The 25,643-nt window shown below is 34.7% G+C and overlaps 5 protein-coding genes across 10 annotated transcripts; 1 reads left to right on the forward strand and 4 right to left on the reverse strand.

Moving 5' to 3' along the window:
• Positions 1–1,637: 1,637 nt before the first annotated feature.
• On the reverse strand, positions 1,638–8,987 carry LOC103857854 (regulator of nonsense transcripts UPF2). The gene is made up of 17 exons (XM_009135102.3): positions 8,788–8,987; positions 8,611–8,701; positions 8,266–8,468; positions 7,630–7,968; positions 7,441–7,545; positions 7,176–7,303; positions 6,482–6,655; positions 6,251–6,314; positions 5,766–6,059; positions 5,476–5,673; positions 5,156–5,257; positions 4,650–4,901; positions 4,314–4,532; positions 3,366–3,536; positions 2,982–3,167; positions 2,442–2,885; positions 1,638–2,317 (listed from the first exon to the last, which is right to left on the reverse strand). The coding sequence occupies exons 1-17, from the start codon at positions 8,827–8,829 to the stop codon at positions 1,817–1,819; spliced, it is 3,513 nt and encodes a 1,170-aa protein (XP_009133350.2). The 5' UTR covers positions 8,830–8,987; the 3' UTR covers positions 1,638–1,816.
• A 1,363-nt stretch (positions 8,988–10,350) lies between these two features.
• LOC103857856 (protein RALF-like 36) lies at positions 10,351–13,886 on the reverse strand. The gene has a single exon (XM_009135103.3). It carries the CDS (start codon positions 10,925–10,927, stop codon positions 10,724–10,726), a length of 204 nt encoding a protein of 67 aa, XP_009133351.1. The 5' UTR covers positions 10,928–13,886; the 3' UTR covers positions 10,351–10,723.
• Positions 13,887–15,011: 1,125 nt separating this feature from the next.
• Positions 15,012–16,746, forward strand: LOC103857858 (CDP-diacylglycerol--glycerol-3-phosphate 3-phosphatidyltransferase 1, chloroplastic). The gene is made up of 6 exons (XM_009135105.3): positions 15,012–15,622; positions 15,693–15,790; positions 15,866–15,916; positions 15,995–16,108; positions 16,194–16,250; positions 16,326–16,746. Exons 1-6 carry the CDS (start codon positions 15,235–15,237, stop codon positions 16,521–16,523), a joined length of 906 nt encoding a protein of 301 aa, XP_009133353.2. The 5' UTR covers positions 15,012–15,234; the 3' UTR covers positions 16,524–16,746.
• On the reverse strand, positions 16,703–20,362 carry LOC103857859 (MAR-binding filament-like protein 1). 4 transcript variants are annotated; one of them, XM_033288520.1, is made up of 6 exons: positions 19,859–20,362; positions 19,605–19,782; positions 19,262–19,513; positions 17,538–19,185; positions 17,256–17,462; positions 16,703–17,178 (listed from the first exon to the last, which is right to left on the reverse strand). In XM_033288520.1, exons 3-6 carry the CDS (start codon positions 19,474–19,476, stop codon positions 16,858–16,860), a joined length of 2,391 nt encoding a protein of 796 aa, XP_033144411.1. In that variant the 5' UTR covers positions 19,477–19,513; positions 19,605–19,782; positions 19,859–20,362; the 3' UTR covers positions 16,703–16,857. The 4 variants fall into 4 exon arrangements, with proteins under 4 accessions (XP_033144411.1, XP_018513479.1, XP_033144412.1 ...); XM_018657963.2 differs by having other exon boundaries at positions 19,605–19,797; XM_033288521.1 differs by having other exon boundaries at positions 17,538–19,179; positions 19,605–20,362.
• Positions 20,363–20,598: 236 nt separating this feature from the next.
• LOC103857860 (jacalin-related lectin 22) lies at positions 20,599–23,443 on the reverse strand. Of its 3 annotated transcripts, none has more exons than XM_009135108.3 (5): positions 23,347–23,443; positions 22,599–22,804; positions 22,014–22,487; positions 21,158–21,598; positions 20,599–21,060 (listed from the first exon to the last, which is right to left on the reverse strand). In XM_009135108.3, exons 2-5 carry the CDS (start codon positions 22,797–22,799, stop codon positions 20,812–20,814), a joined length of 1,365 nt encoding a protein of 454 aa, XP_009133356.2. In that variant the 5' UTR covers positions 22,800–22,804; positions 23,347–23,443; the 3' UTR covers positions 20,599–20,811. The 3 variants fall into 3 exon arrangements, with proteins under 3 accessions (XP_009133356.2, XP_009133357.2, XP_018512513.2); XM_009135109.3 differs by having other exon boundaries at positions 23,338–23,356; XM_018656997.2 differs by having other exon boundaries at positions 23,204–23,349.
• Between the last annotated feature and the right edge of the window lie 2,200 nt (positions 23,444–25,643).

Consider the following 25,643-nt stretch of genomic DNA (forward strand, 5'->3'; position numbering starts at 1 on the left):
ATAGTAATAAAACATTTTATGTTTATATTTATTTATATATATTTTTATATATATATATATATTGAAATAAGTGTGTGTTTATATCTTCTTCATAAAAAAAAAGTTTTTTTTGGCTCTCGCGAGATTATGTCTTCAAACCATGATTATGTCATTGATTTAATATATTCTTTATACTAGCTTTCATCAAGTAATTGATTTGGTTAGTGACCTTCCTTCTAGTTTAGGGTAATTCACTTGCATTTCGAGAGGACCCTCTAAACATGTCCTTCTCTAATATTTTATATTTATGTGTGTATATATAAATTTAAATAGCTGAAATTCCATTTTTTAAAAGTTTACAACTTAAAATAAAGAGTAGTGTCGGCACAAAACTTTTAAATTAACTGAGATAACTTTGACCTAGTAGAGCTATTTAGCATACAACAAACAACTTTATTCATTTTCAAGATTTATACTGTTCTACTTCTGTCTACATTTATGTTAGGTATCAGTCATCTTGATACCTCTATTATAGTCTTTATACTGTGGTAGCAATTATCTTACGTTAATACTTAATAGTACTGTTACATTGATATGACATGATAACTAACTAAAAACGTATATAATAAAACTATCAAAGAAAATAAAAAAGTAGAGTTAGGAGTTAACAATTAAAGAAAAAAATAGCAGATAATAAGAAAATAATTTTTCAAATGATAAACCATCAAAAAGATTGTGAGAAAATATGGATTAACTGTTTAAATCTTTTTGAAAATACTAAATTTTAATTAAGTAATCACAATGATTATATATTAGTATTTTTAAGTGTAAATATACATGTGAGAAACTTTATCAATGAGTATTTTAGTGTTGCTGGTTCAATTGTAATGCACAGAGTTGATATCTTTGTGTGATGGAATTTTTTTCTGTTACGATATGCTATTATTAAAGTTAAAAATAAATTTTGTAAAGACTAAACTCGGATGTGGAAAAAATTATAGACTTTTAAGGGCATCCTTATTGAATGTTTCTTAAATAGAGTTTAAAAGTGTTAACCAAGTTAGAGATATCTCAATAATGATGAGGGATCTTTTGTTTTGAAGATTTTTCAAAAAGATGGTACGAGGCCGTTTTGATATTGAAAAGGCTTCCGGGCTATTAAATGAGGCTGGTATCTGACTCTGATTTGTACTCGGAGGTTCTTGCTTCGGGTCTTGTCCTGATGAAATCTTGTACGTGGTACTTGTCAACGGGCTTAATAAGAACGGACAATTTGTGAAAGCAAGCAATAGGCCTTAGGAGATGAAGAAGAAAGATGCGACTCCAAAAATGCTTATTATCTACACTACGGTTACTGCAGGCTATTATAGAGAAGGGAATCTAGATGAGGTTTTTAGACTTCATGTCCAGATGATTGAGGAAGGGTCTTCAACAATATGAAACTATATTTGATATACTCGTGAGTATAAAAGTTGAGAAACCTCATGCTGCTGGTAAGGTTAGGAGTAACTCAGATGCAAGGTAGCTCCAAAAACATATTCCCTCCGTTTCCCAGATGTTTTGAAAATTTTTTGATATTTCAAAATATAAAATATTTTGATACTTTTAAAATATTTTAACTTTATTAAAAATCGGTCAGCTACATTATTTATGATTGATTAACTTATATTTAACTTATATTACTTAATAATATTATCTTCTAAAATGTAAATTTTTTAATTCTTATGCATTGAAACAAAACATCTTATATCAGACGGAGTATTAGTTTTTGTTTGAAAAGCAAAATCCAAGTTAAAGTTGGATCAAACATGCTGGACACACAGAGCTGATCCAGACCTTACTTTCTTCGGGAATAATACGAACCGCCACCTCCTTGATGATAAACAAACCGGTGACGAGATCCACCACCTTTCCCACTTCCTTCACCTGTGCTACGAGTGTTTCCTCTGCTTCCACCAGGTATCCAATTCGAGGCTTGTGTCCCTAACCCATTAGCTTCCTCTTCGTCTCTCTCGTTGTACTCGAGCACTAACCTCTTTATATCTTGCTTCTCTTCCAAATCCGCAGCCTCTTTCTGTTTTGTGCTCTGCACTAGCGAGCAATCACTCGGGATTAGCATTTGTTTCGTTTGTTGTTTGTTTCCTCTCTTCACTAGGACCTTCACTTGAACTTCTCTTGGCTCTCCATTCTCTTCATCCACGACTTCTTCACCGTTGTCACCTGTGACTCGCCCAAAATGGTGATGATCTTTTCCAGATCCTTCGAAAACACTCATTGGTATTGTCATGTTCAATGCTGGTCTACCACGCAATTCTAGCTTTCTTTGCTCTATGCTCTCCTGCACCCAGAAAACAGTTAACCATGTTCATGTTAAGTTTCAAATGCCTTGGTTTTTCACATTCGTACCAAAAATAGATGCATCAATCTACAAAAAAAAAAAAAAAGACCAAATGTGAACTTGCCTGAAGTAAAGCCTTGAGTTCTTGATCAAAGTCTGCTTGCTCCTCAGGATCTACGGTTACTACCTTCTGCCTTACCCGAAATTCGTTATCATCATCAGATCCAGGTCCAACGCCATCTTCATAGTCATCCCCATCGTCACTATCAGATCCCCGTTCATGATTTCCATCATCCAACTCTTCATTCTGTCCATCTCGGACAGCAGAGCCACTACCAGAATCACTGTCGCTTTCTTCTTTGGGAGCTTCACCATTCTCTCCAATATTTTTTTCATTACTTTTACCGTTCGAAAACATGCCTGGACGCTTTGTATCTGGATGTCTTTCTACACTGACTTTGTCTGCAGCAGAAGCATGTTCACGCTCTTCCAGCTGAAGTATAGCTGCATTGATCTCATCAATAGTCGTGTAACGGGTCATATTGGGTCTCAAATTGGCAAAAAGATCCTGCGTTGAGACACTTTATTCTGTTATAGATACCCTGAACCCTTAAGTGAAAACTGAATCAACTTCTACAAAATCTACAACAGTTATAAAACTAACCTGCAAGTCAAATTCAATATCCAGAGGAAGATGACCTTTGCTCAGTGTGTATCTCTGGAAATGTACCAAAAACTGATCAAGCCTTTTCTTTGAAGAACCTCGATCAAAGTAGTGTCCACATGTTTCCAGAAGAATGATAACCATCCTGACACGGAAAAAATCTTCTGGCGGATCCAGCACCTCTTGCTAATATCATAAAATTATATACAACAGTCCATCAGTACAACAGTCAATGAGGAATGTATAGGCTATAGCAGAAACTAAGCACGAGAAGAGACACTAATGACTGTAATTTTTCGAATGCCAAACCACACAGGCACACACAGCACAGGCATTTAGAACTCGGCAAAGGGTTATAATCTAAAATGTCTGAGGCTCACTTACCTCCGAAGTACCATGACCATATGAAAGAGTTAAGTAAAGCGTCTCGAATATCACAGACGAATCTACGTGCTCGTAGTTGTACAGCTCCCCTAAGAATCTCATATGGGCCAGACGCTTCTGTTGTGCCCCATATTCATTCAACTCAAGCCCAACCCTTATCTCCTCCAGTACCTTCAAATGAAAACAAATTATCATGTTACTTAAAAAACAGACGTGGACCACGTGGTACTAAGCCGCGGACAACAAGTAATACTTTTAAGAAAATGTGAGATAAATAAGCCCATAAAAAGTTATAGATAAATTTAAGCGAAACATGTAAACATCATTCCTGAGCCGACATATCCAAGGAACAAAACACACTAAGCACCATATTTTATGATACGAAAGCATCTCCACACACTCTTCAGATCTGATACATCAAACCTATAGGCATGGTCCTCCAAACCATTTTCAACAGAACACTTATTACAGGCTTTAATGATGCGTAGAAGTTCACATAAGAAACAACATCATTCCAACTTGAACGCAAATTTCATTTCTAACTAAAAGGGGAGCTTAATATCTTAGACCTTTTCACTGGTGCACAAAATCAGAAACAAATGCCAATAATATACCATTACTTTTCGGGTTATAACTACACACTAAGAGAACAAGCTACATATTTTGTCGAATCAAAACCTTACACACAATTCAATTCCCCCAGTTGAAGTAAGAAAATCAGAATGTTTTGTCAAGAGTCAAGAGGGCCATTTATGCAACACCATCTAAGGTAATAGTTATATGACTTTTGGGAACCAATTTGTACATAGATCCCCGAGACCGATGCACCTTCCTCAAGTAAAACTCAGAAAGACTTTTTAAGAAGTTAGCTTGCAGGATTAAGAGATTTGGACAGCACAAAATCCACATGTATTAGTATATACAAAAGATTCAGTAAAAGGAACACACCTCATCAACAATAGCCACCGCAAACTCCTCATGATGGCGGCTCAATCCAGAAGTCAGGGAAGCAATTAAGTGAATCTGACCATACTTTCCCTTGTGAACCTTCATAAAACACTTTAAGATGTATTGCTCACATTCACTCCATGGCAACTTCCGCAGTTGCTTCAGTACATTCGTAATGGAATCTTTGTCAAGATCTGAGAATAGCAATTTTCGAATATACTGCAGAAATTTGAAAAGAAGTGTAAGAAAAACCAAAGTGGCCAATACAATTGAGCAACGAAATATAATACGAATTAAGAAACATAAAGGACAATATAGTTAGAAATTAGTAAATACCTGATGCAATGGTGGACGAACTTTAGAGATTCGTGCTGATCTTTCAGGTGGTTTACAAAGGTAGTAGGCATTTTCCACAAGAGTACTTTGACGAGGATCTAAGTTCTTGACATTTTTCAGGCGCATCAATATGTCCAGCATATTAGTCATCCTGAGTGTGGTCTCGGGAGACCGATAAAGGAAACGGCCACATGTCTCCAGAAGATTGCAAGCAACATCAATGTTATGATGAGTAAAATCATCTAAGCAAGCCTGCAAGAAAAAGGGAAGTGAACATTTTATACAGTTGAATGGCTCGAGTTTTGTCAGAGATGATAGAAATCAAAATCCCCATGCAATTACTTTTTTTTTATGACCCCCCATGCAATTACTTTTTCATCTCCTGTAAGTGGTTTAAGTGAAAATTACCAAATGTATATACTAGAAACGTGTCTAACGTATGTTCAGAGAATTCAAGAAAATAAACATCTCTATAAAATGCATGTGTTGATGGATGAGCATTATACCTTCAAACAACTGAATACAAGCCCAGAAGGCACAATTTTAAACTTGCAGAGTTCTCCAATAAATCTGATGTTCCGGATTTTTGATTCGATATTCATTTGGTCCTGCACAAAATTCAGTTTGTAACTTCATAAGACAGTATATTATCAACTTTGAGGAGCGTTTTAATGGAAGGTTGGAAGCCAAACTGAGAACAGAGGCATTAATATCAACAGAGTGAATTTGACTTCACTCTGCTCGAAGAATAAAAGTGCAATTCTAGTCAAATGTCTGAAAGAAGATATAATTACTTAACAAAGACAATGCAACACATCCAGCTAACCTTTTTATGGACTAGATAATTGAACTCCTCCTCCAACATCTGCACAATCGTAGAAGGGATGTCTTTCATGCACGTTGCTAGTGTTGCAATCATACGCGAATAGTATGCTAGCAACTCCAGAGATGTCCTAGGGACATTAAATAACGCTTTGACAAGTTTTTTTCTGTTTGTCTTGGAATTCAAATAACAATATTCCACCTGGAAAGAAAAACATAGAAGTGAATAATAGAGCAAAAAAAGACGTTCAACCAAAACGAAATCAAATAGAAAATCATTTCAAAAACTCTTACCGTTAACTGGTCAATAAGATCACGGCTTACGCAACCAGGAAGTCGCTGTAACAATCTTTCGAAGTTTGCCACGTCAAGGCTCTTGCCTTTCTCTTTCTCATTTTCCAATTTCTTGTCACTATCCTTTTCTTTCCCTTTTTCCTTCTTAGCACCCTTAGCCTTTTCCTTGTCTACGTCATCCTTCTCTTTTGGCTGCTCAGTAGTTGAGACATCAGCCATATTACCAGAATCAGCAGGAAACTCTGTTGTGTCTTCAGCCGTTTGTTGACTTTCGACAACTTCAGAGCTAGACTCCTACAACCAATCACAACAGGGCATGAAATCCGAAGTGCTGGATTTATAGAAAACTATGCCCAGCACGAAATCTTTCGAGCATGTCTATTGATCACTACGTATTAAAAAGGAACACCATCCACGTTCTCACATAGCAGCAACAGTTTCTTATATCCTAAGAGGAAAAGAGTGAGAATGCGTCATCCACTCACAGATGATTTGTTTTTTGTCTTTGCAGGCTCCACTTCTCCCAACAAGACTGCTGGAACAAATGCCCTAGAGAAACAACGAAGATGACATAAGCAACTAAAAGAGAAGAGTAAACGCTATAATGAGCTAGATAAGCCAGACTCTTTCAAAAAAATTGAAGTTTTCTGAGTGCCACTTGAAAACAACACATTCTCCCACAAAGTTGTTTCTTAGGACCACAAATTAGAACTGACCTCAGATCAGGCAAGCACTCATAAAATGTCTTGGTCTCTTCATCGTCCCAAACAGGTTCCGGGACAGATGTATCCTTTACAGCAGCAGACGATGAGGCTTCGTCCCCTGCTGTGAGCCTAGTTGTACCATCCTCTGGCATAACAGGAGGCTGCATATCAAGTGCTTCAGCCAAACTGCAACATGACATACGATACATTATAGTATGCAGAGGTTATAGATGAGAAAACAGCTTTTTTGTTTTGTAACTAATATTTATCCTAAGCAAATAGCCTCTGAATACTGAAACTGTAGATGTTCCTTTACCAGATAACCCATTCCAATCAAAGATATGGGATGAAAGGATAAACACCATAAATCTAAGATCACTTAAGATCCGTTACAAATATCACAGGGTTCTAGTGAATCGGTATGTCATGATCAATACAAAGGTTTGGCAAACGAACTGACGCAGAACAATGACACTTTATGTTTTACACTACAATGACGGCAAAAAGATGCTAATTACTTCAAGAATATATCAGACAGTACTAAGAGCTTAACAATAATAGCATGGATTATAAGTATACTGTTACTGACGGATTAAATGACAAAGATTATGATTTATGATCTAAGCTTTTCTGCAATCAACTCCACTACAGCTAGACCCAATGAGAACAGGAAAACCCAGTTGAGTTATAAGAATGATCAACTTACGAGGAGATATTTCGATAGAGATGGTCATATGATTTCCTCAGCTTTTCATATGACGATGCACTGTCTTCACTAAGCTCCCCTTTAGCATTTACCAGCTTTGCATTTTCTTTTTCCATTTGTTGAAGTGACTGTAAAAATATATATATATAATGAAGGTACTACATAAAACGGAGAACGGAAAAGAAAAGAAGAAAGTACTTCAATTTCAAAAAAGAAAGATATCTATAAAAGTTTCTGCACATGTGCAAACAAATAAATATCTAACCTTGTGCTCGGACTGAAGCAACTCTGCCAGAGCATCATAATATGTGTTGAAAGCTTTCTTAAAATTCTTTTTCTGTTCTGCAGTGACGCCGAGCCCCTTAAAAAACTAGAGTAACCTTTAGTCAGATTTAGTTCTGCACCTCATCAAATACTGGGCATAAAAATTCAGCTGATATTGAAACCTACTTACATCTTCGTCTTGTCCAGATATGGGAAGCCCAAGAAAAACTCTTCCTTGCCTAGCAAAACCGGCAAGAAGTGTCAAATTTGTCTGGGTCGTATCTCGATCTTTCATGTGTTCAGCACTGGTAAGGTCCTTAATAATACTGATGAAGATGTTACTATCTTCTATTACTCCAACATAGTAGAGCTCCAGAAGAAGTTTTAGGGTACTGCGCTTTTTCATGGCCTTTGAGTTTCTGTCTGCATCTACGTCGTCGGCGGATTTTCCAGGAAGGAATACTTTCAAGAGCCCTTGTGTTAGACTAGGAGAGAACTCTTTATACCTCTGATGAAGTAGTGAGCATATCTGTCAGAAAACATGGACATCAGCTACCTTAAAAAAAAGTGAGCATCCTCTCACGCTACTCTATTATGTCCCATGATAAATAACAAAGTCAAAAGAGACCCCTAATCATCTAAACTGAGAGAACAAGGCATCTTTCCACATAAACCTAAACCCGGGTAAGAGGATTGACATTCAAAGCAGTCTAATGAATAAAAAACTACTGAAACAAAGATAACAACTATAAAAATCCCAATGAGACATGTGATCACAAGAGATATATTCATATACATGATTAGCATAAGAAAAACGACCCCTAACCTGGACAGCTGCTTGAATATCTGAGCTTTTGAGCTTGGCCTCACAAATGGCAGTAACTGCTTCACTAACGAACTTGCTAAGGTTTACACTTCGCAGATCATCCATGAGCCCTTCACGCTGCTCCTCGTTGATCTGCTTCAACTTCTTGATAACTGCTGTATTGCGCTTGATACTAGAATCCAGAGTCCTAAGATACGCCGAATCTGCAACGTGAAGGACGCAGTCTCAGCAACAACTCAAACTACAAATTTCTACACTAGATCAGTAACAAAGACAACTTAAAGCACTCAAACAACATTTGATAGACGCAATATGAAAACCCTAAATTAGCAAAAAAAAACAAACCAGGTCGTTCAGGATTGAGATTGCTTTGACGAAGAGCCATCTTAGCTTCGATTGACTTCTTAATCTCCTCAAGACGAGCAAGAGCTTCCTTCTGCAATCAACAAGGAAACGAGAGATGAGTATATTCAATTTGCTGGAGCAAAGACCAATCCCTAATCTGGGAGATCGAAATCAAACCTCGTCGTCTTGTTTCTCGCTGTCCTCTTGATGATGATCCATTAGGGTTCAGGATCGATAAACCACGGGAGAAATCTGGAGGCCAGTGATCGGTTTTAGTTTCGAATCGGAGTTGAAGGGTTACTATTGAGAATTGAGATATTGGATCCCAAAACGGGTCAAGAAGACCCGATCTCTTCGGGTTGCTAGCCCATTGAATTAGTAATCGTAATTGAATAAAGGGACCCAAATACAAAAACCAATAAAGTGAATTTCACTATTTTAATGGTTAGAAAAGAAACATTAAAAAAAAATATTTTAACTTTAAAAAAAATTAGATACTTCAGTTGTGGTGAATACTTACTTACAAGATACTCACATCAAAGTGCACACATATGTGTATATAAAAAGTATATAAAAATAGTTGATAAATATATAAAGATATTGTTAATTAATATTAAATAACATTTTTGTTCAAAATAATACATGAAAGATAAAATTAAAATTAATTTAAAATAAAAAAGGTCTTGACATTAGTTAATTTTTTCATATAAAGAAAATAAAATTGTATCCGTAAATAGAAGTGGGCACAGATCGAATATTTGGGTATTTGGAAGCATTCGTGTCCATTCGATCTTTAGCCACCTAGATATTTGGTGACTCGGATATCCTAAATGTTTTAGAATTTTAAAAAATATCCGATTTTATCCATAAATAAAATAAAATTTAAAAAATAATTTAAATAAAACATTATTTAACTTTTTAACAATTTAGTACCTAATATAATAAATTTAATTTATAAAAAATATATTGTAAAACTGATATAAAGTATAATATATATAACGTATATATATATAATTCTTTACATATATGTATATATGCATATAACAGATCGAATTATATATATGTTCCTAAAAATATTGGTATTTGTGATTTGCTTCTTTTTTGGATATTGTATTTTAGTATTTGATTTGTTTCGTAAAGTTACGGAAATCCAGATTTTTTGGTTCAAATCAAAACGGATAACGAATTGAATCAAAATGTATGAATATTTTGCTCAATTTTATCTGTAAACAATAAAAATAATATATATATATATATAGTTTGGCTTTTGATTCATTATCTATTTTTATTCGAACCGAAAAATCCAGAGTTTTATTGGAACCATATATATAAGTTTTATATTTAAAAAAATGCAAAGTACATAGTGTGAACACATTTATGAATATAGTGTGAACGCGTTAGCATATTTATTATCAAATCATTGTGAAGCTGACACGTGTCTATTATAGTGTTAATGCATTTATTACAATGTTTCTCTTTTAATATATAAAAGATTAGCATTAGCGTGATTAATGGAGAGTTCTTAGAGTGAGGTTCTTAGATAAAGTGAATTTCACTATTTTAATGGTTACATTAGCATTAGCGTGATTAATGGGGAGTTTTTAGAGGGGGTTCTTAGAGCATGTTTAATGGAGAGGTTCTTAGGGTGGATTCTTAACGGAATATTAGATAATCGAAACATGCTCTAAGGGTGGGTTCTTAGCGGAATATAAGAAACTGTCTCTTAACTTTTAACTAGAAAAGCTAAAAACCGGCTCATGTATATCTTTAATAAAAAAAAGAAAAGCTTTATACAATGAAACATCATTTATATACATGAACTTATTGCATACAAAGCCATATTATGTAACAAATGGCTGGTATAGCTACACAAACATTTACACCATAGAAAATATATACGAAAAAAAAAAATATATATATATATACGAACATGTTTATTCAAAGTTAGCCGATATAACCTTACAATGCTAATATCAAGTAGCTACTGCTTAAATTATACTCAGAAATATAGTTACAACAACAATTATGTATTTGGTAGTTTCAGAAGTAATTATAAAATCAATTATTATTCGGGTCACAAGTTTTTCATTTACAAGAAATTAATGTCGTAATCTCAACCCCCACGACATTTTTCGCCATTTTCACAACCTGGTGTGTATGGGTTAGCCTGACCTTCACATGCTCCCGGGGCACAACCCTTGCGGTCTGTGCCCATAGCTCCATTCCCTATATTTGTAGCTTCAGCTGTGCTCATAACAATACATATAATGGCTACAAGAGCCAGTGATTTAACAATTGTTTTCTTGGATATAACCATTTTGTTTAGGATGAATCTTTTTAATATTTATTTAGGATAGTTTATTGTTTTCTAATGAACATTCATACTGTTTTATAGTGGAAATTTTTATTTGCTAAATTGAAAATGTTTATAATGGGTTTGATTAGCCGTAATCTTTTATATTTTGTTGGTTTTACGCATTGGATGGCCAACCACACTTATTTAGTTATGTATAAAAATAGTGAAATCATATTTGTCGATATAAATTAAAATTGTTTTTAAAAATACTTCCATTCAAGAGATTTTTATTTTCTCAGCACATTTTTGTGGAGGTAAAAAACTATTTATAAATAAATGAGAGATTTGGACTTCGGATTTTGTTAGATCAAATAAGTGGTATTTTCTCAATTAGTCCAAATAATGTATTGTTTTTCAAATAAAAATGTTTTTTCATATATAGCATAACTTTGTTGATTCTGGTCCACTATGGATTGTTCAATATCAATTTTTCTTCTTCTTTTCTTTTAATTAATACTTCATTTGTCTTTCCTTTGACAACTATTTTCCATTGACAACTATGAACATTATCAAAACTCAAAAGGCAATGCCACTTAACTACCACTTCCCCCGGCATATTTTAATATGACATCATTTTAACGATATATATGTAGATGTAATATATTTAGGGAGCGAACAACCATCACAATAGTTGATGTTTTTAGATGAGCGAACTTAGTAAAAACAGCAATACAAACACTTAATCAGTGGCATAAGCAGTGTATAAGGAGGGGGTGGACTGACCGCATAAAATTTTAGAATTTATTTAATTTTTAGTTAAATACTTAAAGTTGACCCCAATCCAAAAATATTCATTTATTAAATATAATTAAATTCTAATAAAAAAAATATTCACAATACTAAAATATTAGTATTGCAAATTAATAACAATTCTAATAAAAAGGAATATTCACAACACTAAAATAAATAGCATCACTAAATATTCTTGTAAGATTAGGTTTTCTTCTGTTTCTAACTTCATTCGCAGGTGGTGAAACTGCCAACGCACTTAATTATTAACATATATATGTGTTCGCATTTTCATGGCAGAGCAAAAGTCCGTTACTTTGACGGTGTGAGCTTAAAATGTTTTACATGTTCATGTGTATACAAGTTTGAAATCACTTATCATTTGAATACACAGAGAGAAAGGGTCTATCCATGGTCTATCCATAGCTGCACCTCAGGTTAATAAAACAAAAAATTGTTTTTTAAAATTTAAATTTTCTGGTGCACAAAATTTTTTTTTTTAAATTTTCTTAAAAGGTTTACTTCGGACCCATAAAATTGAATATAGGCACTCTATAATCGTATTTTTATATCACTTATTCATTCTAACCGATGACATTTTCCATTCATAAATCACATTGTTATCAGTTTACTTTCAAACTAGAATCACATGATTATTAATTATGTTGAATCAATCGTACAATTTGAATTCATCATGATCATTTTTGTATGTGTTTTCTATTGTGTGGATAGTTACAAAAAAAAAAATTTCACCACTTTGGATTAAATTTCATAATAAATACTTTATTATTTTTAAAATTTGAATTCATCATGATCATTAACTACTATCGCGCGCCTTGCACGGAATGAACATTTTATATACATATTATTTTTATTATTATTATTTATTTAACATTTTATACATATTATGAAACAAATTAATAAATATATATTTAATAACTGAAAACTATTAAATGTTATGTGTATATTTGAATTGACACAAATACATATATTAAAGAAATCACTTTTGTTTATTTACAATCATTTTGGTATGTAAATTCAAACAATGATTTTCTCTATTTTGTATTGTATGTAATTAAATTTAAATAATATTAACATATACATATAGTATATTTTTAATATGACTATCTATTAAATGAAACTTCCTAATAATATGATTTTATGATTATTTATATTTTTTAACAAAAATTTTAAATCATTAATAACAAAACTTTTAGTGTGGGAGTTTAAATATTTTAATAATATATAATCTTTCTTGAAATTCAACGTAAATTTCAAAATTAAAATATTAAGTTTTCATTACTTGTTCAATGCAAATTTTTAAATTAAAATATTTATGTATTTTTATATTGTATATACTATATAGTTTAATATATATATATATATTAATCTAAATATTTATTAAATCTGATTTTTACTCATATGGTTTTATAATCATTTGAAATCTTCTTATAACAAAAATTTAAACTATAGATCACAAAAAATTCGGCGTGAAACTTGTAACAATTTTCCTAATTTATAGTCGTTTTTCTTAAATTCAAAATATAACATATACAAAAAAAAATCTAACTTTTATTATATGATTAACATGATTGTTTAATTTATTTTAGTAATATAACATTAAACAAAAAATAATGGAGGATATGCAAATTGTTATCAAATCTTGACTATTAAAATTATTAATTATCAAATATATATTATATTCACTTTTGATAATTCTGTAATTTTATTTTATAAAAGAATGGAAAGTATTAATTATGGATTATTAATTAATTTATTGTTAATTTAATGAGAAATATATAATATACTAGGGGAGATCCGCGCGGGGTACTATAGTTTGTTCATATTATTTGTGAGGTTGTGTGATAGTTGTCTGTGCAGATTCCATGTTTGAGCCCAATTTTCCTTGATATAAGTGAATCCAGTTTTTTCATTACTTTTTTTTTCATTACTTATATATAGTTTTATTCTACCACCAGAATTTTCCTAGATAATACAATATGTGTTGAATGGAAATAAAATAATTTCTATTTCTATTTACAACAGTCAAAAATGATGCTTACACTATTTTTATACAAAACTAACAAGTGTGGTTCACCATCCAATTCGTAAAACCAACAAAATATCCAAAGGTTACGGCTAACCAAACCCATTAACACTCTTTATTTAGCATATAAAAAAATTCACACTATAAATCGCATGAGTGTTCATTAGCAAAAAAAGCAAATTATCCTAAGCAAAATGGTTATATCCAAGAAAACAATTGTTCTATCATTGGCTCTTATAGCCATTATGTGTATCGTCATGACCACAACTGAAGCCACACACACAGGGAGCGGACAAAAGGACAAAGATCACCACCACAAGAGTTGTGCCTCGGGAACATGCAAGACAGGAGGTGATGATGAACCATTTAACCCGGGTTGTGAACCTGGTAGTGGTAGAAGATGTCGCGCGGGTTGAGATTAAGAGATTTTCTCTCTGGGAAATAAATAATAATTAAATTTTCAATTACTTCTAAAACTACTAAATACATAAGAATTGTAACTAATATTTATAAGAATAATTTGTTTACGTAATAGCTAACTTGGTATTAAAATGTTTGTATAGTTATACCAGCCATTTTGTTATAATATGGCTTTGCATGTAATAAATTCATATATATATATATATATATGTGATGTTTTTGTTGTATACATCTGTTGTATACACTCTCTCCTTCTTTCTCTTCCTATTTCTTTCTTTCCCTTTCTCTAAAAATTTAATTTTCTTTTTTTTGGTTATTCCACCAATAAGTCCTTATATCAAACAACATGTTCTTTTTTTTGGTATAGTTAAACCAAATTTTATATCGTTTTCAAAGAAAAAAGTTGTTCTTCTTCTTCTTCTAAAATCAAACACATGTCATTTATTTTCTAAAAAACAAAATCCAAGATCAAATTTTAATTTAATTTAAGAATTTTAAGCCATATATAATTATTTGAATATTTTTACAATGTATTAAATTTTAATCACATTTCCAATACACCATTAGTACTATTTAGAGCATTTTCAATGTAAAACTTCATTTTCTCTTCAAAATAGAGTTAAACTGAATATGAAATTAAAAAAACTCTAAACATATTCTATTTTCTACTCAATTATAATGAACAAACAAAAAATAGATTATTCCATTTATAGAATATATTCTATTATGAAGTAAAATATAGAGTTGGGTTGGAATATTCTTCACTCTATATTCACTTTTACTCCAGGGAATCTTCTAGCGTGTTCAATTACTATAAATTTTGTAAGGTTTCCATATATATAACTGAACTTGTCTCCTGTTTTGGGCTTTAGGCTAGTTAATATTTTGTGTGGGCCTCATTAAATTAGAAAGTCCACTGTGAAGTTCCGATGATAAAAGTCACATTTACCCTTATGAATCCACGTCACTTTCTTCTGAATCTATTCGACTTCATCTTCTCCGATTTTAACCTTTTCAGGTTTCTTCCGACAATTTCTCAAACAGACAGAACCAAATCAAAAACCATTAGGCCATGCTCAGATCCAGCCTCGCTTCGTTAATCGTCGATGTCACTTCACGGCGCACGTTACCTCCCCTCGCATCCTTCTCTCACCCTGCGCATATTAGCCGTTCCTCACGCCGTGTTCTTCCTTCCCTGTACTCCTCCCACACACCTCTAAGGTTTCGGATTCAGACATGTAACCACCGCCACCTCTCCTCGTATTCGTCTCCCTCTGAGAAACACGGACCATCTTCGTCTACCCGATCAAGCTTCGCGGGTCGAGATGACGCATTCACGGCGGCTCAGAACAGTTCCAACGGTCATAACTCTTCTCCGCCGCAACCCTCTTCCAAAGTTCTTACAATACCAACCATATTAACCATTGCTCGTGTAGCTGCCGTACCACTTCTCGTCGCAAGTACGTTCATTTGTTGCAGCAAACACTGTGTCTTCATGTAAAGTTGATTTCTTTTGTCTTTACTTTGTAGCCTTTTACGCTGATAGTTCGTGGGGAACGACCGCGACTACAAGCATCTTCATTGCAGCAGCCATTACAGACTGGCTTGACGGCTATCTTGCACGAAAGGTACTTCCTTTATACCACAACTCTTGTGTATTATCTCATTGCAATGTTAACGGTCAGATCATGTGCGTTTTTCAGATGAAGTTAGGTTCTGCGTTTGGTGCCTTTCTGGATCCAGTTGCTGATAAGGTGTGGATTGTTTTAGACTTTTGTCTTTAGTGGGAAGTGAGATCATATATGTTTCTGATTTGTATTTTGGGTCTTCAGCTTATGGTTGCAGCTACTTTGATCTTACTATGTACAAAACCTATGGATGTTGGTGTATTAGGACCTCTTCCATGGTTATTGACGGTGCCATCTATTGCAATCATTGGTAGAGAGGTGAGATATGTAGAAAGCTCAGTATCCTTCACTTGAAGAGTATGCAGCGTGTCCTTAACTAAATGAGACGTTTGTGTTCACGTAGATTACAATGTCTGCAGTAAGAGAATGGGCTGCATCTCAAAATGGAAAGCTTTTAGAGGTAAAGTTAGATCATCAACATCTAGCTTTTTTTGTTAATGTTCTTACTAAATGGCATTGATTGATTGCTCACCAGGCTGTTGCTGTAAATAACTTGGGCAAGTGGAAAACCGCTACGCAGATGACAGCACTAACCATACTTCTCGCAAGCCGGGATAGCAATGTTGGATGGCTTGTAGCTTCTGGTGCTGGCTTGCTTTATGTATCAGCAGGACTATCTGTTTGGTCTTTAGTCGTTTATATGAGGAAGATATGGAAAGTACTACTCAAGTAATCATTATATATCTATCGTTTTTGTTTTTTTGCTTTGACCTGCATTTATAACCTCAGGGGAAATGCTTGAACAGCAAGTAGAAGAAAGTGTTGGTTGTCTGACAATATGTAGATGGTTCTGCTTTTTCCCAACACAATATAAAGTATGTTATAGTCCTAACCATGGTGTATTGTAGATTGGTTCCAGTAAACTTTTAGATTAATGCATCTGTGTTCCTTATGTTCATTCACAAAGAGTGAATCTTATTAGCTATCAAAAAGTTTGACAAAGCATATATATCAAATCTATACCTAAAGAAAGAAAGAACATAAGCCTATACATCTATTATCTTGTCTTATTGGACTAAGAACTCGTTATATGAGAAGTCAGGACTTGAGAGGAGATCAAAATGCTTGCTTCCAAGCGTGTCTTTTAGTATCGTGATCTGACCTTCCTTGAGGAGTGTGTCCTCCTCTAATCTCTCCACCTCCTCCTTCAACATTTCCTTCTCTGACTCCAAATCCATGTTTCTCTTTCTGCAGTCATTCACTTCCTTACACATCTTTTCTCTTTCCTCCAACACTTTTGGTAATGTAACTTTCATGCTAGACAATTGTTTAGCAACTTCTTGGAGATTGGTTTCAAGCCGCTTCACGTTCTCTTCTTTCTTCACCATCTGATGTCAACACTCAAGGAGCTTAATTAACCACTTATGATGAGAGTCATAAAGAAAAAAAGTAAAATCTGAAGCACCTGAATCTTGAGGTCTTTTAATTGGTGTGTGTTTATTGATAGGCTGTCTAAGACATTCTGGATTTCACGTTGGAGAACTTCGTTACCTCGTACACCTGCTGCTACTTCTGCTTGCAGCTGTTCGATCTCTTGTTCCTTGGAATACAGTTTCTCTCTTAACAAACTAGTCACTAGAGTCTCCGCTTTCAGTTCAGCTCTCAGGAGTTTCTAAAATCTCAGACAAAAGGTGAAACACTTAGCACATACAAACATGTAACAAACCTATGTGGAAATGAAACTCACCTCTACTGATTGGTTGTTTGGCTCAGTAGACCTCGATGATTCTGAGTTTGATGCAATCTCATTGGCTTTCTCGAGCAACAAACTGTTGACTGTCTGCAAACTCCTCTTGAGGCTTTCAGTTCCACGCCGTATTCCATGGACATTCATCTCAGATTCAATCAGAAACTGCTCACTCAATCCATTATGCATGTCTTCAGATAATCTCTCTCTGATGAACTTGAGCAGCTTGTAACACAGCTGGGTGGTCTCACTTAACATCATAACCCCTTGGTCTTGCAAGAGTCCTACACGCATCTTCATCTCATTGTCTAGCTTGAAAGTTGTCATAGTGTCATAGCTCCGCAAACAAACATTCTCAGCACGTAGCGAATCAGCTTCGATCTTCGTTGATTCCACCTCCTTTCTGAGTGAGAACTCAACTCTTGTCAACCTCATCTGCTCCATCTGCAATCTCTTCACCATCTCTGACGGTTGCTTCTTAGTTTCCTCGGAGAGACTATCTCTAAGTCCTTCAATAGTCTTCTCTTGTTCCCCACAGGCTCTTACCAACCTCGAAACAGATTTGTGTAAATCCTTGCATTCCATCTCCTTCTCTTCAAAGCTTCTTCTTACATAATCAAGCTCTTCTGTCGCACCAGAGTAACTCTCTTGTAACTTGGAGAGGTTTTGCTTCAGATACACGTTTTCTCGACGCGTTTCCTCTTCTGTTTCACTCAACTCATTAACTCTCTCCTCCATGTTTCTTATCATATCAATCCGCTCGGTTTCCTTTTCATGGAATGTTGATACTTCTCTCTGGAGCGAGACGTTATGCTCTGCGAGCTCTCTGACACGCTCTCTCAGCCTCTTCTCCTCCATCTGGAAACTCTCGAGCTTTGTAGTCCACTCCATTGACCTTCTATCAAGTTCTTTCTCCAGTTCAAACTGTAACTGGCTCTTCTCTTTCTCCAGTCTATTGATATGGGAATCTGAATCAGTCTTTGCTCGTTTGATTTCTTCCTTGGCGGAAGCTCTCTCGTCCATTTGTGACCGTAGGAGAGTTAAGACTTCTAAAGCCAAACCTATCTTCTCATCATCAACCAAAGATGATACGTCAAAGTCACAGTCTGAAAGAAACTTGTGCTCTTTCAGATCTTGAGAAAGCAGCTTCACTCTCTTCTCAGCTTCTTTATACTTCTTCTCTAGCTCGCCTTCTTTATAAGCATGATTAGTGCCCACATGCATGTTCTCATCGTCCAAGAACGACTCTTGCTCCTCTCCGCGGTGATCATTCCTGTAATATCCATTCATCGGTTCTTTTGAGTCATAACTCAACGCCTTTGACTCTCCGTGAGTATTATGAGAGAGTCTTTCAACAACGCTTCTGGAAAGTGAACGAGCTGATGCATCTTTCATACAACTTTCTTGGACATGATCTGATAGTGGTGAAGGGGTATGAACTCGAGGTGGGAGCCTCCTTCCTTTGGCACTCCCTGAGTGATGATGATTACTGTGTGAAGAAGACCCACTCTTTGGCTTACTATGATGATCTTCTCCATCAATGAAACGGTCCAAGACATTACTAGAACAAGTCGATGACAAACTTGGAGATGAATCATTGTACATGCGACCATGTTCTCCTTGGCTTTCCGGTGTAAAACACCTGAAACTGACTCAATTCAACAAAGAGAAGTCACTAAAACAAACAATGTCACAAAAAAAGAGAAAGATGATTTCTTTTTTACCGAGATGAATGAGTTTGTTGTCGACTGCTTCTAGTACCAGTTGAGGAGGTTCCATCAAGGAGAAAAGCAGCGGAAGAAAGTGAACGGCTTCGTCTAAGAGCGTGGCCACCACCACCACCACTCTTTGGACTAGTCTCTGATTCTTTTTCCCCGAGGATATGTTTATCAGTGGCATTATTACCAGATGACGATTTGAAAAAGAAAAGCTTCTTCATTTGGTGTATATCAAACAAGGCAAGCTTGAATCAAAAACTATATAATAATTATAAAGAAACAAAGCTTTATTAAGAGTGAGTTTGTACGTAAGAGAAAAGATAAAAGAGTGTCGGAAAGTGAAACCTACTTAAAACCACTTTGGTTTGGTCGGTGAGAATCATTCAACGGTTTGACTGACTGATGGGTTAAAAATAGAATCTAAGAACTTGTCAGAGAGCTTATGACAGATCCGTAAACATCGACTTGCTGTTTTAATAACCCTCCAAAATCGAATTATATCATTTTGTTGAAGCTGAGAACCGAACCTGGGGGCAGAGAAACTGAAGAAAGTGTTAAGATTGCGAACATTCGAAATACAAAATCTAATTGAAAGCCACAAACCTCTGAAGTTTACCATAAACAGAGAGAGATTCTCTAGAAATCGAAATCGAAACCGAAACGGAAAAACCCAAGTTTTATGATGGAGTTAGTTAACGCCGACTTTAGGCAAGAAGCGTTACTATTGAATAGCGCGATTCGAGAAGACAAAGAGTGACGACGACAAACAAGTTGGCTTTCTCCGTGAGCATTTTCTGGAAATTCAAATCTCTTTTTCGTTGCGCGGATAAAAGCCTTCTCCAGAGGAGGAGCGGGCCGTTTTGAATTTTCGTATCGTGGGCCCATTTCTGTACTGTTTTTTATATTTTCATTTCTAAAAATCTTAAATTGTCAAAAATTTATATATAAACAAAAATTTAAAACGTCACTCTTTTAAATAGGAAATAAATAATTAACTGAAAATAAAATTAAAAATATGTTTAATCATTCTGTGGGATTCCACGGTTGTTTTAGCTAGTACAATGCTTTGTCCCTTTGATAATAACAAAACACAACAATGCAATAAACTGGACTAATAATGTGTCGGTTATTAACTTCCTAAATGCAAAAGCTTAATATTTTTTTTCTTGTCAACCTTAATTTTTTTTTTACTAGTTTCAGGAATAAGCCAATCGACCTTTGCTCATAATCAATAGGTATATTTTTTTTTATATATATACATATATTAATAATATATAGTTAGTTTCTTTCACTTATTGGATTTCTCTCGAGTCTCGACCAAAGTTTTTGTTTGACATTTGTAGTCAGTAAAGCAATGCCAGAACTATTAGATATTCATATAACCATTTGCACCCTCCAATTTTCACTCCATTCATCTAATAGAGGAGAAAAGGAGTTTATAGGAATAAAATCACATTGAGCGAAATACAAAAGAACACACACATGCCTTATTGAAAGGTATATTCATCGTCAACCGACATGACTGGCTGGTTTATTAAGACAATTGAAGGCTTATTTCACTCGGTGATGGACACGATAGTGACTCCAACACTGTGGATGACATCACTAGCTTGTCCGTGGAACCCGACGATCTTGTGGCCACTCTCCCCGAGAGTGAACTTCTCACCCGCACTCATTCCAAACGGAATTGACTCCCTTTTGTTCGTCTTGAACTGAAGTGAGATAATAGCTGGTTCATCCACTCCATAGATCTTATCATAGTATCCTACCAAGGCCGTGAGATACTCACCATCCTCAAGAACAAACTGAAAAATACACTCAAATAACAATGGTAAATGTAACTATAATTTAGGGAAGTATAATGTATAGCAAAAAAGAATCTTGTTGTTTTCAAAAAATGACCTCTTCAGCTCCGAGTATTGTCGCCTTCCCATGTTCATCTCCAGATACCAACTCTGTTCCCTTAGTGTACTCAAACTTCACAAAGGATACACCGTCGTTACCTTGTCCTACGTATATCTTCCTTACACCGTCGTAAACACCATCATCCCATGCAACTCCTCCGTTGCCGCCTACCGATGGTAGTTTCTTGGCTGGTACCAAAGGTGCAAAATATGCTCCTAGAGCATCAATAGCGTCACCTACTTTTCCATGGAATCCGACAAGGGGACAATCCTTTTGCTCAAGAACAAACTTCTTTCCCTTTGTATACCCAAAGGATGATGTTCTTCCTTTTGATGTTTTGATGGTAAGCGATGTGATGACGGTATTTTGAAAAAGGTTTGGCTTATCATAGGTTGCTTCCACCGATTTGATGTATTCATCCGGGAAATCAAGCACAAACTGCACCAAGAAGAAACATTCAAGAAAGTTAATGTTTAAGGTGTAAATCATCTCTTCCAAATAGGTCGTACCACTAGTAAAAACATTGTAAATTAGCCACGGAGTAGCCATTGTTGTTCCATGGCTATAGAAATTTCTTTCCACAAACCATGGTTGGTTATATAAGAAATTCATCGGAAAAAAAAATTGTCCATAGCCACAAAATTTGCTATAGCCACATATTTTCGATAGCTATAGAACAGTTTTCTGTTACTGAACTAGCAATCAGAAAACTCTCAGAATTACTAAATTAAACTAAGATTTTGTTGTTTTACATTTTCACAATTCACAAAGAAAATTTATAGAGTTTACATCTAAACCATAGCTATAGCTTTTTTTAGATTATTGAACCAATCATGTATACTAGTAGAAGTACCTCGGATGGTGTTCCTCCTTTCACTCCATGGTGAAGTTGCTCTGACTTGCCACCTTTGGCATACTCGAACTCTAAATAAGTGATACGAACATTATCTTGACCAATGCGCAGCCTTTTAACCGCGTCGAAAGAGCCATCATTCCAAACACGTCCCTCTGTACCACCTTGAGCATCCAGCTTGTAAATAGGAGACAATGAAGGTGGGAGAGAGTTAATTACAAAGTAAACTCCAATGGCGTCGAGAGCATCACCCGCACGTCCATGAAACCCTACGATTTTCTTTCCGGGATCCTCAAACTCGAACTTTGTACCATTCACAAGTCCGAGCAAGTTTGGGCCAAACGTTGGAGACTTCCTACCCTTTGAAGTCTTGAATACGAGAGATGTGATCACGTCCGTGCCAAGGAGACCCACTTTGTTGTAGCTTCCCTCCACCGCTATGATCTGTTCGTCCGGATGTTGAGCTACAATAAACTGTATATGACAAAAACATTATTTAGTTATTCAATCACCAAATCAAAACCGACTAAATGAAACTATTGGCTTAAAGAATTCTAGAATGTGAAAAAAATGGCAGTGGAGAACCTCTTTTGGGTTTTGATCTTTTGTCCCATATTCACGTGTTACTACTTGGCCATCAACCTTCACGTAGTCGAATTTGATGTAAGTGATACGTTTGAGATCTTGCCCTACATAGACTTTTCTTACACCTTCGTATACATCATCGTCCCATTCACTTCCTCCTTCACCGCCGCATATTGCCAACTTCCGGTACACAGTCGACATAGATCCTATAAAACAAATAAAATACTAATTATTTTATTTTGTGTATCCACCAATAATTTGTTTTAAATTCTACTGAAAGATAATAAATTTGTATTGTATTCCACTCTATAATGGTAGTTATCAAAAGATGTTAAACAAGATCCCCACACAGCGATCTGAAAACGTATTATTCCTTTATCACAATTTGGTTCAGATTTCCTATTACGAACACTAAATTGGTCACTCTCTCAAGCAAGAGCAGAAAACATAGCTTTCAAAACAAGAACAAAAACAAAAATAGAAAAGAGAGCTTTATTCATGTTTGCAAATGTTTTATATAGACTAATATATTTAATGTAGAAGTTTACAAAACTAAAAAATGTATATATAGTTCAAGCTTTCAGAAACAAAGTAAAGCTTCGTACAATTGTTTTTGGAATGACTTCTAAGAAAAGTTGTTGGCTTCACAAAATATAAAAAGGAAATCACATGTTTGGGCTACAAAAATGTAGAACATGTAAATAAGCTACTTCAAAAACCAAACTGGGAGAGAGATAACCAGTAAAACCTTGAGCAGAGATGAATGAGATTGAAGGAGGTGAACATCATGGCTGTTAAAATATGTGTATTTATTGACATTGGTAGACACGTTTGTTTCACTTTAATTGTCGTCTTGTTTCCATCGTTTTTTAGTTTGTTACTTGTACCTCTTAAGTTGTAACCAACTCGTGTTACACGAGGGATGGCAACCAAAAATGCAATAATTGAATGTGACAAGTCCATAGCGAGCCAAATATAGTAGCATGTTACTTCTGAAGTCCAGATATGAATGGTTTACTACATAATTAACAATCTTCAAACATATCTATCTATATGTGGTTTAATTACTTTCAGCCTTGGCAATGAACGGAGACACTTATCCTTCTCCATTTAGAAATTATTTCATATCTCTCTCTCTCTCTCTATATATATATATATATATTCTCTGCTTCACTCTCGTTTCACATATCAGTAAACTATGTAGCTAGCTTGCTCTACCATCAGCTCAACTGACCAAAAGTTAAGCTAAAAATTTGACATAAACTGATTGATCTTAAACTGAATTATAAGTGATGTTACAGTTCACAAGATTTATCAATGTTATAGTTGTCATAACTACAAGTATTTTTAAGGAATTGATTGTAATAGACTCGTCGCTTTGGCAAAATAAAATAAAATATATATGTGTGATTTCTTAAAACCTAATCAGTGACATTTTAACCCAGCATTTACTGTAGTCTATAGATCTTATAGGTTAACTAATTCATTTGACATATTATTTTTATATTCACTATTATCTTATTATTAAAAGAGAAACAATCTTTAAAACTAGGATTTTATTTATACTCATGTCATTTGCTCACGTTTAGTTTCCTCATGTTTCCCCAACCTTCAATCATAACTACTCTTTCTACACTAAGGAGGTGTTAATGGGGGTAAGATTTATATATAATTTGTTGATTTTAAAAGCTAAGAGATTTGTTGAATTTGGAAATAGTTGGAGAAAAATTTGAGTGATCCACTGAGAATAGTATTGGAGTTAACGAATAGTGACCAACGTGAAGAGGTTACTCCTTTTTTTTTTTTTTTTTTTAATTGGGTATATATGCATGAGGCTGAGTAATTTTTGTGGTCTATGAATTTGTTGCTGTAGATTATCCAAAGAAGCTAAGAAGGATGAAGCAGTTAGACATGCTCTCTCAGTTCGTGCAGCTGTTACATAAGGAAATTATGTTCCGTTCTTCAGACTTTACAAGACTGCGCCAAACATGAACAATTACCTTATGGTTGACAGGTGAGGTGAGAGACATATTACACATGAAACTTGTTTTGATATGTTTGAGCAATGGAATAGGATAAATGAAGAAATAAAAAGGATGGAACGAAAACGTTTTCATTTTTTATTTGCAGATCTCTATGTGGAGAAGATGAGTTACAAAGCAGTGAGTCTTATATCTCGGAGTTGTGTCCTACAATCCCAATTTCATACTTAGCCCAAGTGTTGGGCTTTACTGGTGCTTCAGGCCAAAGTACTGGTGAAAAGGAAAGCGATGGTATGGAAGTGGGTTCTGAATGGCTAAAAGCCCTTGGTGCTAGCCTCATATCTGACAGTAACGGAGATATGCTTCTTGATACCAAGGTAAGTCTTCTTTTGAACTTGCCATTAAGTTTTTCATGAGACAATGGGTTCATTTTGATTCAAAGCCATATAAACGTTGAGTATCTTCATACCCGAACCTGAAGTGCAGTTGCTCATGGAGAACGATATCTAGATGTCAATGATTTTTTTTACTCGTACATGATGAAGACATTAATGTTTGTGTGCACTCAGGTGGGGAAAAAGGAATGCAATAGTGCCAAAATGAAGTTCATAACATGTTGTGATCTACAGGAGACCAACGTAGACAAGTGAAGCCTCTCTCGCATCAATCGTCGTCTTTTGCCACACATAGTCTCATGTATGACACTTTAAGTTTATAATTACTTGATAGATGTACTAAACGTTCGAAAGAAGAGAACCAAAATGTGTTTGTAATTCGTTTTTTTTTTTTTTGTGAATTTGAAGATCTTTATTATTTCTGAAGAAATTAATCCACGAAATGTAAATGACAGAACTTTCTACTATCTTAGTCATAGCTTGAAATAGTATCAGTGAGTGGTCAAGGATCTAATGCATGTAGACTGATGTTTCATATTGGTCATTTACAAGTCGGTCCAATAAAAATCAAAACTTAAATCTGTAATAAATGGCTACAAGACTAGCTAACTACTTCACTTGACCAACTTAATGAAAAACTTTTAACAAAATTCCGCAAAAGTCTTCAA

The sequence above is a fragment of the Brassica rapa genome, chromosome A03 (assembly GCF_000309985.2).
Source record: "Brassica rapa cultivar Chiifu-401-42 chromosome A03, CAAS_Brap_v3.01, whole genome shotgun sequence".
In the NCBI taxonomy this organism is placed as follows: Eukaryota; Viridiplantae; Streptophyta; class Magnoliopsida; order Brassicales; family Brassicaceae; genus Brassica; species Brassica rapa.